The 13,307-nt window shown below is 51.0% G+C and overlaps 2 protein-coding genes across 5 annotated transcripts in view; both read left to right on the top strand.

The window, feature by feature from the left end:
• LOC144158118 (proteasome adapter and scaffold protein ECM29) overlaps nt 1-13,307 on the top strand; it is a 293,901-nt gene that overhangs the window by 92,647 nt on the left and 187,947 nt on the right. For all 4 annotated transcript variants that reach the window (XM_077688775.1, XM_077688773.1, XM_077688774.1 and 1 more), the window contains exons 11-13: nt 8,273-8,390; nt 8,462-8,548; nt 8,941-9,091. In XM_077688775.1, the coding sequence (XP_077544901.1) occupies nt 8,273-8,390; nt 8,462-8,548; nt 8,941-9,091 (356 nt within the window). The remainder of the gene's footprint in view (nt 1-8,272; nt 8,391-8,461; nt 8,549-8,940; nt 9,092-13,307) is intronic.
• Nucleotides 2,232-5,154, top strand: LOC144158119 (uncharacterized). The gene has a single exon (XM_077688776.1). It carries the CDS (start codon nt 2,642-2,644, stop codon nt 4,889-4,891), a length of 2,250 nt encoding a protein of 749 aa, XP_077544902.1. The 5' UTR covers nt 2,232-2,641; the 3' UTR covers nt 4,892-5,154.

Genomic DNA, 13,307 nt, shown 5'->3' with positions numbered 1-13,307 from the left:
AGACACCCATGATGGCGGCTACTGCTCGTCCTCAGACACCCCTGTCGGCGGGTTGTGTAAGGTGGCACTCCTTTTGGGCATACGGGACCCAGTGGGTGACCACTCGACATCCTGGCCAAACCTTTTTGCAACACCCATGTGAACCTCCTGCGAAGTTTCCCCAAGATGGCATGGCTACCAACCACGCTGCACAATTGTGAGTTCTTCTGACAAGCTGGTAATGGGGATTTTGTCAATTTTTGACCGCCACTCTTCATCGTGGTGCTGCCCCTTGGTTAGTGCGGCCATGGGTGGAACTGCCCTTGCTAATGAAGGCACAGCAGCAGTTTTCACCTGCAAAACGTTAGGGGTATTTTGCCAGGAGATCAGTCTGATCAGCAGTTTAGCAGGGCCTTTGGCACGGTGAAAGCAGTGCGGGCACTTGTTTGCTTCGACGAGCTCTAGCCTGGGAGACTAGTGTTCCCTTGGTTCCTGGCCGCAGTGGTGGGTTTGCAGTGCCGGGCTGTGTGGCGAGTGGTGTCACCACAGGGGACGTGCCTTCGTTGCGTTCGTCACTGCCTTGGCTGTATGGAGCGTAGAACTAAGGGAAACAGGACCTTGTGTTTCACACTTGTACTGGTTTTGAATTGAGCTTGCCAGTGTCTGCTTCTGTAGCCCTTGGGGCCCAAAAACGGCTAGAAAAATCGTTCCTTGAAAAATGGCAGTTTTGGCATCCATGGCCATTTTCTTATCAGTCTGAAAATTTTCTCATTGAAAGGCACCATCTTTTATTGTAAATACAGGGGTGAGACAGCTGCGCATATTGCGCACTTTTGATACAAATTTGTTTTCCTGTGCCAGGCTGCTCCAAAAGCTTGAAAATTGCAAAAATTGCGCCAGACTGCTCCAAAACAGTCTCAGCGCTGAGGATTTTAACGCTCCCGTCAGTTTCAGTGAGGAAAAATGCTTACAGACGGCATAATTTTCCCGCACTCCAAGGTGATGCTGTTTGTAAAGGTTTAATTGATTGATCATCCAATAAAAGACCCACATAAAATTGTCCCCGAGGTAATTTTTTCGAAAGACACAATGTCGGGTTGCACATGCTATATTCTGTGCGTTTTTAAAGCTTTCCCACCGAAAACCATTGCAAAGTCCTACAGAAAAACACTTATGTTTGCTGAGGCGCCAAACTATTTGGACGAGCTGGTGAAAAAAACGCCCCGTATCTCCAGAATGACATTACTGGGCGCCGCCATCTTGGTGTGGTGAAGATTGGAAGACATGGCGACCGGGCAAAGCAGTTGCTCGTGGTTCAGGCAGAGGCTCGTTCACGCCGATTTCTACCGTGGTTTTGGTTATGGGGGTGGCTGCGTTTACATTTAGTCGTTTGATCTGTTGCGGGAAGTTGTTCGACTAAGACGGGAGTTCATGTCGGCCTTGAGTGTGAGGCGCGGTGCGTGCCTGAAGTGAAATTTTGGACTCATTGCGGTGTTTTAAAACGCTTAGTTATTGATGCCCGTGACAGCGAGCTTGCGAGCGGCGGGGATGGGACGATGGACACTGCAGAAGGGGCGCCGCAGGCTACATCGCCGCAAAATCTTCAAGCAGGGTTCGCCGATAGCAGGACGGGCTGCTGTTATTGCACGCCGGTTCACCCATCTGAGCTGAAGTGTATTGCCAAAAGAGGGGTGGCCAAACGTACCAACGTTAGTGAACGTGCACCTTGAGGATTGATATAGGAGGGCTGGTCACCTCGCTTTGCGCGATTTTTGTTGTGGCTCTTACACTTGCGCGTAAAGCCGAGTCTGGGGATTTTAAAAAATAATAATTTCGGCATTCACATGGTGATAAAAATGATTTATAAAAAGGTAGTGCAGTTCGTACCTTGTGATACTATGGTAGAAAAAACTTTATTGAAAGGCTTTTTCAGTGTTATGTACGTACAGAACCTATTAAAAAGTGCACTTTTGCCCCCCGAGTTGCCAAAAAATTTATTTTTTAGGCTCCTAAGGTGACATAATAAATGTCGTTCTCCTGCTCCAAATCAAGGTTCTTCTGCTCCAAAATGGAGAATTTGCTGCTCCAAAAACTGCTCCCAAATCTCATTAAGCTGCCTCACCCCTGTAAATAGCATTTTAAAGTGCACTCTGCAGCCAAGTTTGCACAGAATTTGATGGTAAAATGGCACTTTTCTTGGAACACGAAGCTAGAATTTTGGCGACGGATGTCTCAGCAACCAGAGCACAGGGTGTCTAGCAACCGGGAAAACCGGGAAAACCGGGAATTATCAGGGAAATGATACACGCCGGGAAAAATCAGGGAATTGTCAGGGAATATTGCCAAAAAGCGAACCCAGTCAGGGAAAATGACCCGCGACTTGACTTTCCGGCGTGGAGCGCGGACTCTGCTCACCCGAATCGGCGCAAGCAGCCAACGGGGACAGATCCAATCCAAGCCAGTGGGGCAGTAGCGCCAGGGTTGACAAGTTTGGCCTTTTTTTCCCCGCGGCCTGGCAACCTTGAGCAGCGCGCGCTGGGCATGCTGGGCATACACTTCTGTTGTTTTGAACCATTTCCGCCATGTTTTGAACGATGGAACCTTCCGGCGGCGTGGTGTTTTCATCGTTTTTTCAGAAGTGAAGTCAGAATTCTCACTGACAATGTTGGCGGCGAGAAAGTGCTTCTTTAATGCGGACTGGACGAACCCGAACGTTTCGGAATATGCAAGCTGGATTAAGCCAGTGCAGAATGATCCTCACAGTGCTCAGTGCACACTGTGCTGCAAAACTTTTTCTTTAAGCAACATGGGAAGCACTGCAGTTTCGAGTCACGCGTCCAGCAAGAAGCATCTTGCTGCTTTCAAGTGTCGGTCGAGCGCTTCGCAAGCTGGCATGTCGTCGTTTTTTACGCCAGCGACGAACGCTTCGGCCCAATGTAGCGGAGACCGGACAGGTGCGCCCGAGGAGCCTGCAACCACGACAAGTGCAAAGACATCGATGAGCGGCTTTCTTCTGAAGAGCGCTGTGACAAAGGCCGAGATAATCTGGTGCTTAAACGCGGTAGCGACTCACGGATCTTTTCGGTCAACAGCGGCGTCGGCCTCGCTCTTCCCTCTTATGTTTCCGGGATGTGAAGTCGCTGAAAAACTTCACCTAGGGAAGGACAAGGTAGGGTATACGATTTGCCATGGTATTGCGCCTTACTTTCGTAAGAAGCTGCTATCAAGCCTTGCCGGTGTGCCGTTCTTAGTTGTTTCGTTTGACGAGTCACTAAACAAAGTGACACAGAAGCAACAGATGGATGTGCTCGTCCGATATTGGGATGACACTACTGATGGCACTGTGAAAACGCAGTACCTAACTTCATGCTTCTTGGGCCACACGTGTGCGGAAGACCTGGCATCTGCATTCAGGAAAGCCACAGAAGAGCTCAAGCATGCCAAGATACTGCAAGTTTCAATGGATGGGCCGAATGTGAACATAAAGTTCCTGAGGTCACTGAAGGAGGAACTCAAGGAGTCGGATGAGAGTCACAATATCCTAGATATTGGAAGTTGTGGGCTGCACGTAATAAATGGAGCATACAAGGCAGGTCATGCTGCAACCGGCTGGGATGTGATCGCCTTTCTTCGTAGCAGCTACAACCTGTTCAAATGTGTGCCTGCTCGTCGTGCTGACTACGTCACCTTTACAGGGAGTGCACTGTTTCCTCTCAAGTTCTGTTCTGTCAGGTGGCTCGAAAATGGGAAGGTTATCACCAGGGCACTAGAAGTTCTTCCAAACTTGGTGAAGTTTGTAGAGGGCTCTGCGAAGGCAAAGAAGCAGCCAACGTGCTCCAGCTACAATGCCGTTGTGAAAGGAGTTGGTGATCAGCTGTTGCCAGCAAAACTAGCCTTCATGCTGTCGATTTGCGAGGAACTGGAGCCATTTTTGGCAGAATTTCAGAGTGACAAGCCGATGGTGCCCTTTCTTTCATCTGCACTGCACAATATCCTGCGGTCGCTGCTTGCAAGGATTGTCAAGAAGGAAATCCTGGAGGCTGCTGACACTCCCGCCAAGTTGCTCAAGGTTGACCCAGAAAAACTCGAGAACTGTATACCTGTACCCGCTTTTGACATTGGGTTTGCTGCGAAGAATGAGCTCCGCAAGGTGCCCAAAATGCCACAGCTTACCTTGCACCAATTCAAGAAAGACTGTGTTTCCTTCGTTAAAGTGTGCTGTCGAAAGGTGGTGGAGAGGTCACCGTTGAAATATAAGCTAACTAGGGGTGCCAGCTGTTTGGACCCGACATTCGCATTGTCTCCGGAGGCTGGCCGAAAACGATTGACCCTCGCACTTGAAGTGCTTTCAGAACACCAGTGGCTCACTGGTCTGCAAGCAGAGCGGGCCCATCGTTCTTACATACAGATCTGTTCATTGAGCCTCACCCAAGAAAAATTGAACAATTTTGACAGGAAAGAGCAGAGGCTGGACGTTCTGTGGCTAGATCTCTGCTCGCATGATCACAAAGAGCTGCTGTCTTTTATCAAGATCATCCTCTGCTTGTCTCACGGCAATGCTGCCGTAGAAAGAGGCTTCTCAGTCAACAAAGAATGCCTCGTCGAAAACTTGAAAGAAGATTCACTGATAGCACAACGACTGGTGCATGATGCTGTGTTGGCAGCAGGTGGTGTGGACAAAGTTGTAATTACTGACAAGATGGTGCAGATGGTTCGCAATTCCTACAGCGTCTTCAGAGAGGAATTGCAGAAACAGAAGGCAGGAAGACAGGTGGAGTCAGGTGCTCAGAAGGACAAGAAAAGAGTGGCTGCTCTTGTCAAAGAACTGGAAGAAAAGAAGCGAAGGCTGCTTAGTGAATCGCTGACAGAAGCTAGTCTCCTGCAAGAAAAAATAGACGCTCTTAAGAAGTAACAGATCAGTGCTTCAAGAACTTTTGTGCAATGGCTGACACAAACAGTAGAAGCCGATTTGTGTTTGCATAGACTTTGTGCAATATGTAATACTCTAGTCAGCAACTACAATCTGTGGTGAATAATTTATGTTTGCGCTCTAAATAAAACAATGTTTTGTGTTCTGCACTAATGGTCTTGCATGTACGTATTGCACCTATGCAGTGGTCAGGGAATTTCACTTGAAATTGTCAGGGAAAACCTGGAAAAGTCAGGGAATCCTAAAACAATAATTTGCTAGACACCCTGGAGCAGGTGTGATGGTGATTTCTTTTGCTTCTGATACCTAAATGTGCGGAGAATAGAATGTCGGAAACTAATTATCAAGTGGAAGGCTTGGAAAATTATTATCTCATGTTCAACACACCACCTGTGAGCCATTTCTGGCAGAGCGTGGGAGGAGTGAAGTTCAGTGTGTTGTAAAACGACAAAAAAAAAAGCTAAATCAAAAAAGTTCTTCCAATGTTGTATTTCTTAGTCATTTTTCTGTCTAGCCGCGTGGTAATCACCATTCTGTATGGGGTGGTTACTTTGTTATTGTGACCCAAAATAATGGCAATTAATCATTAATTATCTCAAAAAGTAATCAACTCGCAAAAAATGTTAGGGCGGGCCACTGCTCTTAAAACAGCTTCCTTTATTTGTTACGTAAGCTCTGTGAAGCTTGTCAGCGTTGGTGCTTTTCCCCCACTGATTTCAAATATGGCATTATTTTTTTAGTAAGTCAATTAGTTACCAAGACAATTAGAGGTAATTAACCATTTTTGGAGGAACAACAGACAAAACAGTGTTGGTCATAAAAGCATAATCTTTATATTTTCCTATACTATGAACCCTGGTGGGTGCAATAAGAGGATCAGTTTTTACAGCCCATTAAACTCTGGTATTTGAAATGGGCATTCGAAATCATGATAGGGGGCTACAGCGCAGCTTGCACACGGACACAAGGGAGAACTAGGCACTCACGAGACACACCCTGTCGTGTTCAGCCAACAAGCGCAAATAGCCACTTTAGTGCATTTCATTTTGAAATCATTCCTTGCCACTGGTGCCACCAAGTTTAATGGGCTGCAAAATTAGTTCCCAGCGGTGTATCAAAAAACCGATTCTCTTGTTGCACTCGCCAGGGTCCATAGTATTGGACAATTTAAAGATTACAGTGCTATGACCAACGCTGTTTTGTCTATTGTTCTTCCAAAAATGTCTAATTATCTCTAAATATCTTTGTAACTAATTGGCTTACTCAAAAAATAAGGCCATATTTGAAATCAGTGGGAAAAAAGCAGCAAGGCTGACAAGTTTCACAGAGTTTATGTAACAAATAAAGGAAGCTCTGCTAAGAGCAGTGTCCCCCCTTAATTGCAGATTTGAAATCAGCACAAAAAGCTCCACAATGCTGTGCAGTTTCATTAAAAGAGATACCCTAAGACCAGTGTGCCCCCTTAAAGAGAGGACGGGCCGTCCTGCGCAAGTACACTGAGACCTTACCTCCCGAGTGGAGGGACGTCGTAAAGACCAGGCCCCTTCCCAGAAACATGCAGCCCGGGGTAAAACGAAGGGGCCCGCCAGCACGAAGAGGACCCCCGACGTCCTCTACGCGGACGCGGCGCTTCCCAAGTACGGAACCAAGGCTACGGCGGCGGTCACCACCGTAGACACCCTGGTGACCTACGCATCGATCCGAACGACCCAATCGATCGAAGCAGAGGAAGTTGCCGTGGCCCTCGCGCTAACGCATCCGAGGGCTGCCGGCACTACAGTAGAATCTCGATGATACGATTCTGGGTGATACGAATTTCGAGATGATACGAATTTCTGAAAAGTCCCGGCAAAATTGCATTGTTTGCAATGGGAAAAATTTCGGCTGTTACGAACGGATCTGCGCGGCTCAGCGGATGATACGAACGAGCCGGCGCCCGACTGCCGAACAAGCAAGTGACGGCTCTCTCTCCCCATTTGTCACTCTTCTTTCTCCAGAAATGGCCGGGCTGTTTTCTGCTCGCGAAAACGCGCCCCGCACGCCCCATGCGTGCCGCGAAACCTCTCGCACGCTGCGCGCGCCGCGGCCGGCGGCGGCAACATGGCGTCGGCTTCGGCCGCGAAGTGGCACGGCCGCTTGAGCGACTGCTTCTAGCCGCTCTTTAAAATGCCGCTCAAGGCAGGCACGAAGTTTCTGTGCAGTAAAGGAGCTGATAACGTTGGCGAAAACGGTACTATAAAACACCATCCGCGCCGCTAGTGAAAGCGCCATAAAATATCTGCCGGAGTGCTAAGCCTAAACATCTCGGGCGGAGCCAGCGGGCTGTCTCGAGCGTTTCGCAAGTCGTCCGCGTCTTTTTCTGACCGAGGTAGGAGATACCGCGGGCGCGAAATCGTCAATGCGGCCGTGAAAATACAGCGCGCGCAAAGCCGAGGCGTGCGAATCGCGTGCAAAAACACACCATGCGGTTCCTGCTTGACTGTTGCGGCGTGTAGCGAGCTTGGATACCGGGAGTGAGGAGACCAGCGCGAAGCTAGGCGAAGCGTTACGCGCTCCAGAAAGGACTGCTTTGTGACGTGGGGGTTAAAAAAAAGCAGAAAAAATTACGGATTTGTTCTCGCCAAAGTAAGAAAAGAAATAAACGAAAACTTTTTTCAGCGCTCAATTTTTTGGTCTGTGTTGGTTCATACGAATTTCGGATGATACGAATATTTTTCGCGGTCCCGCGAGATTCGTATCATCGAGATTCTACTGTATAGTCACGGACTCTAGGAAGGTGCACGCCAGCTTCCAAAAAGGGAGGGTGTCCCCCGAGGTGTGGGTGCCGGCTCACTCGAAGGTGGAAGGAGACGAACTCGCCGACCACCATTATCCGCCCGTCACGAGCTATAGAGAAATGACTGAAATGTACAGAGAGCGTAGATGCAGATGTCCCAGGCCTCACCCGCAATTGAGCCGAAAACAGCAGGCCGTAATCGGAAGAATACAGGCAGGGTCACTAGCGCATCCCGCACTTCTAAACAAGATGTGCCCGGACAGGTATGAGAGTACTTGCCCATTCTGCAAGGACAGACAAGCATTCTGGCACACGTCCTGGCCGAGTGCGAGTCTCTTGAGATCCGCCTGCCCCCCACCCCTATTCCCACACCCGACCCCCGAGAGCGATGGGAGACCTTGTTGTCTAGCCCCGACCTGGCGGTCTAGCTCGCGCTGGCAGCCAGGAGCTGCTAGACGCATATGGGACCCGAGAAGAGGGTTCCACCCCATGCGGTGCCTGCGTGCACTAGCCAATACCTTATTGGGCTCAGTAGAAGTTTAAGAGAGTGGGGCGAGCAGAGTGACCTTTGGTGCTCGCCTGTGCAGCCAGGAGGAGATCCGGCGTGAGGCCCACAAGGCCCTGTACCCGGGGGGCGAGGAGGGGGGCAGCCAGCCACCGGTGTTTCCCCCCTTCCCGGACATGCTGCGCCTGGTGGCCGACAAGGTGGGTGTCGAGAAGGGCCCCGCCGCTGAGGAGGGCCCTGCTGGTGACGGGGCCCCTCCCTTGTGCCGCAGGCCCGTGGCGGTGGGGGCTCCTCCCCCCCTGGCCTGCTGCTGCCCCCGGCCTCCCAGCTGCCCTGGAGTCGCCAGCAGTACTCCGAGGTGGGCCACTGGGCAGGTCCATCTGCGGTGGCTCCTCGATGGGGCATGCGTGCACCACGAGGCCGCCTGCTGCTCGGTCACGTGTAGCATGCGGGGGCTTCTGACGAGCGAATCAGTGGATGCTGCCTTCCAGAGAGGGGCAGGGTTTCTTTTATTGGTGTCTCTGTCCAGTGTATGCATTTCCTGGCGTCACTCAAGACTTGTCCTGTCTTGCCTTTCACACTCTAGTCAAATATGTATTGCTCAAGCCTCAATTCCTGACAGACGGCATCCAATGAGAGGGCAGCCCTGCCCCACGAGTGCTCCCCACGAGTGCTCTTCCAGACGACCCTGCTTGCTTGCGAGGCACCCAGTGGCTCCAGCACTGTGACGACGCCAGCGTGTGTGCCCAGGTGTTGCGGTACCTGCGGCGGTGCCTCCTGGCCAGTGCGGGGGCCCCTCCGGACGAGCGGTGCTCGCCCAGGCTGAACCGGTACCTGCGCAGCCTGTACGGGGATACCGGCCAGCTGTACGCGCACCTCCTGGTGGGGTTCCTGCCCGCAGGTGAGCTGCTGCTGCTGCGCACAGGAGGGCACCGACGGCGCTCTTTCGCTGGCACTCAGAAGGGAGGGACATTCGGGTAGAAATGAACGTTTGATGGAGCCGCAGTGCGGTTTTAAGAAACAGCAGGATGGTACGTAATTTGTTCACCATACAAAGTAGTTCATTATAACTGAACCCGCTTATAACGAACTTCACTATGAGATTCGTTATAAACAATGTTAACAGTTGATTCAAAATCTGACAGAGAAAGTGAGCGCATGCCGCTCACCATGATCTGCTCCGAAAGAAATTTATTGCAGAGAAATGCACACTTATTCACAGTAGGTAGTGATTTTCGCCTGAACACAGCGTTTAGCATTATCACTGAGAATCGCTTTTTGGACACGCGACATCTTTTCGACGTAGTCCAGTATACTTCCCTGTATCGCCGCAGCACATTGCTGGCAGGGAGCACTTCTTGCAGCGTCGAGCAAGGACTGCCGGACTCCTGAAAGCGGCACAGCAGTTGTGGCCATCTTTTTCTCTTTCCTACACGTGGCAGGCAGTTGCCGAATAGGAGGGCTGCATAGCGGGGCTGGCAGAAGGCGCCGATTGCTCCCGCTGAGCTGTTCTACAGAAGTGTGGGCCCAGAGCCATGGTCCGACGTTTAGTTCATTATAAAAAATACATTTTACATGTACAGTTGAGTCCACTTATAACGATACCATTTATAACAATATATCGGATATAACGGTGAACAGCTATAGCACCGTCCACTTTCATATGCATTCTGTGGTGGAACAAACTGCTTATTACAATGCTCGAGTGCTGCGATGTCAGATACAGTAAAACCTCGTTATAACGAAGTTGAAGGGGGAGTCGTAATTACTTCGTTATAAACATTAGTTCGTTATATACAATATACCGCTAATTAACAAAGAAAAGAGGATGTACTCACCACCGAACCTCACAGCAGCCGCCACGAGAGAAAAACGACCGTGGCGTGGAGAAAAACCAGCGAAAAAAAATAAGAACAGCAAGAATCACAACTTTATTCGCGCGAAATGGCTCATCACTGATCGAAACAGCACATCAGCCGTTGCGGCTCACTTTGCAGAAAAGAAATCCTTGATGGATTGCTGCCGAGCCTTCTTCAGACGAATGATAGCTTTTTCAGCTGCAGCCGCTATTTCGATGCCGTCCTCGCCGTCATCATGCGCGCCAAAGAAGCGGCGCAGCAGCTCTGCCGCATCCAGCGCTTGTGCGGACGTCGGTACGTCGGACTCGCCGACATTAGGCTCCGGGCTGTCGTCGCAGTCCTCATCAGGCACCCCGGTCACCTCACGTACAATTTCCTCCTCTGTTAGCTCCTCCGTCGTTACTGCATCAGCATCGGCACTGACGTACGTGTAGAAGGTGTCGCAGTCGGGGATGACACCGGCGTGAAGAAGAGCGTCCCACGACGCCAGGGATTGGTCGCCTGCGGCACTCTCATTGACGGCAGCATCTAGATCGTCGCTGTCACCACTGCTTACGCCAAATGAGGCGTGCCGGAAGCAATTGGCTATCGTGCTTGCCGAAACATCCATCCAGGCACCCTGCAGCATGTCGATCGCCATGTACAGGTCGATCGTCGTCCCGCGCTCCATGCGCATGTTCACGAGAATTCTGTCAATCACACGCTTGCGGTAGCCCGACTTGAAGCTCACTATAACCCCTTGGTCCAGGGGTTGCACAACAGCCGTGCAGTTTGGGGGCAGGAAACATAACTCGATGTTCCGCAGCGCAGTGGCGGTGTGGTGGGCCGCGCAGTTGTCCAGGACGAGGCATACCTTTCGGTTCTGCTTGCCGAGCCGCTCGTCCCATTCCCACAGCCACTGTGCGAAAATGTCCCTAGTCATCCATGCTTTCCGGCTGGAAACATAACTAACTTGTAGCTTCCTTTTCCCTTTGAAGCATCTTGGCGACGCACTTTTGCCAATCACGAGGGCTGGCAACTTTTCCGAGCCGTCCATGTTTGCGCAGAGCAACACGGTCACGCGGACCTTGCTCTGCTTACCCCCCTGGCAGCGTTCACCCTTTAGAGCCAAGGTTTTTTGCGGCAACATTTGGTAAAAAAGGGCGGTCTCATCTGCGTTGAATACATCTTTCGGGCTGTACTTTTCAAGTAGCTGTCCAACGTTTTTCTCCACCCACGCCACAGCAGCTTCACGGTCGACGGATTGAGCTTCACCGCTGACGGCCCTGCCGACGATGTCGTGGCGCTCCTTGAAACGCTGCAGCCAGCCGGCACTTGCGACAAAATCGTCGTGGCCCATGATGCATGCAAAGTCTCTCCCCTTCCTCAGCAAAAGTGCCCCACTCACAGGAATTCCGCTTGCTCTCGCTTCCAAAAACCATTTAAACACGGCCTTCTCTACCGCTTCGAAGGCTGGGGCTTCGAGCTTCTTCCTGTCGCCTTTGACGCCACGTGCGACAGCACCGGCGACAACTTCCTTGCTGCTCAAAATCGTGGACAGCATGCTCAACGCTATGCCGAAATCTTCGGCCACTTTTTTTTTCTTTGCGCCCGACTCGACGGCTTTAAGCATGGCCGCCTTCTGCTCGATTGAGATTGTTTTCCGCTTCCGTTTGCCGTTGCCGTCGTCCATCTTCTTTCTGCTCGCACGGCCGATCCGATTGCAAAGCTGACACTCGAATCTCGAATGATCGCAGGCAACGCCAAAAACCGCAATCGGCGCAGCGCCCCAAACATGCCCGGACGCGGAAGAGCGGGCGGGTCCACGAGTTCAGCACGGAGAGGAAGGCCGGCAGACGCGCCAGTTCGCGCGGGTTGCCAGGCGGCTTGTTGCCATTTTAGCGCGCGGGAGTCGGCAGCGGCCCTGCGAGCGGTAGTTTTCAATTACCTCGTCCGTAATGAGACGTTAACCGTCGCGCGCTATAAGACATTGACCTGTCGGTCGCAGAGCGGTCAGTAAGTGCTCGTTTTGGGGAAAAAATGGTTCGTTATACCCATTGCAAGGACATTTTAGCTTCGTTAAAACGAGGTTTTAAATACATGGGCATCTATGGGAATTTCTATGGGAATTACGATTGCTTCGTTATATCCATTAGTTCGTTATATACCGTTTCGTTATAACGAGGTTTTACTGTATAACGATTGAATCTGGCGCCAGCATGCGCGGAAAATGCAGGCTGCCACCAGCTCACTGCACTGACGACATTGGCCACGAGCCGCAGTGTGTTCGCATCCCTTCCACCCCTCGGAAAACGAGGAAGCGAGAGGAGGAGAGAAGTTTTCCTTCCGAACCCCTCTCCCGGCGCCGCCGCTTCGGCATTGTCCCCGTTCCCGCTCGCGAGGTCGTGGTGCTGCTCGCGTGCGAGTCACGCGTTCGCTTGGGCTGTCAATTTGAGTTGGTGCCTCTTCAACTGCCTCCGTTTTTCCACGAAAGAAATGTCGGGGCCGATGTTTTGGAAACGCCTCACTGAAGAGGCGATTGTTGCACAGATACAAGCTGCAAACAGCGGTGACAGTGATACTCTGATGACGCAGTTGCGCAACCTACTGGGGTAGTGTCTTTGGAGGAAGCCCAACAAATGACATAGTCGCTCGGGGGCTTTGTTTCTGCAACGACCTTCAGCTCAGCTGGGTGAAGTACGTATAGATGCTCTTGAAAAAGGTGTGCACCATCTTCGCATGCGGCAAACAAAGCTGACCCAGCATGGCTTATTTTCTGCGAATTAGTAGTAGTACGACCTTGCTTGCACGCGAATGAAATGTTTCGAGTGCTGTATTGCTTCTTTTCTTTTTGCAACCCGCTTATAACAATTGTCGGTTATAACGATGGGATTTTCTTGGCACTTGGATATGGTTATAAGTGGACTAGACTGTATAGTGGCAGAACAACTTTGAGTGCTCGCTATAAAGCATAATTGGATCTCTCCGAGTTTGTCATATTCTGGTTTGACTTCCCAAGCGGTGAAGAAGCAGTGAACAAAGTACGTGTCGACAAGTGTTGGCAAATTGAATTGCGCAGCGTTTCCCCCTGCGTTTTTCTTTCCAAAACCATCGGATTTGGTCGAGAACACTGGCGGTCAAAGAATATTCTCCTCCAGCGACAGCAGGGCGAAGCACTGTGGCCACAAAGTAAGGTGGTCTGTGCCATGGCATACGAAAGAACAGGAGGGCGCTTCAAGCACAGGCAAGACAGCTGGGCGTGCCCAGAGGCTGGCAACA

Source organism: Haemaphysalis longicornis, unplaced genomic scaffold (genome assembly GCF_048455015.1).
Source record: "Haemaphysalis longicornis isolate Haplotype H1 unplaced genomic scaffold, Haemaphysalis longicornis Haplotype H1 scaffold_10, whole genome shotgun sequence".
Lineage (NCBI taxonomy): Eukaryota > Metazoa > Arthropoda > Arachnida > Ixodida > Ixodidae > Haemaphysalis > Haemaphysalis longicornis.
The sequence above is the reverse complement of the archived record's forward strand: the minus strand, read 5'-3'. Positions and strand labels throughout refer to the sequence as shown.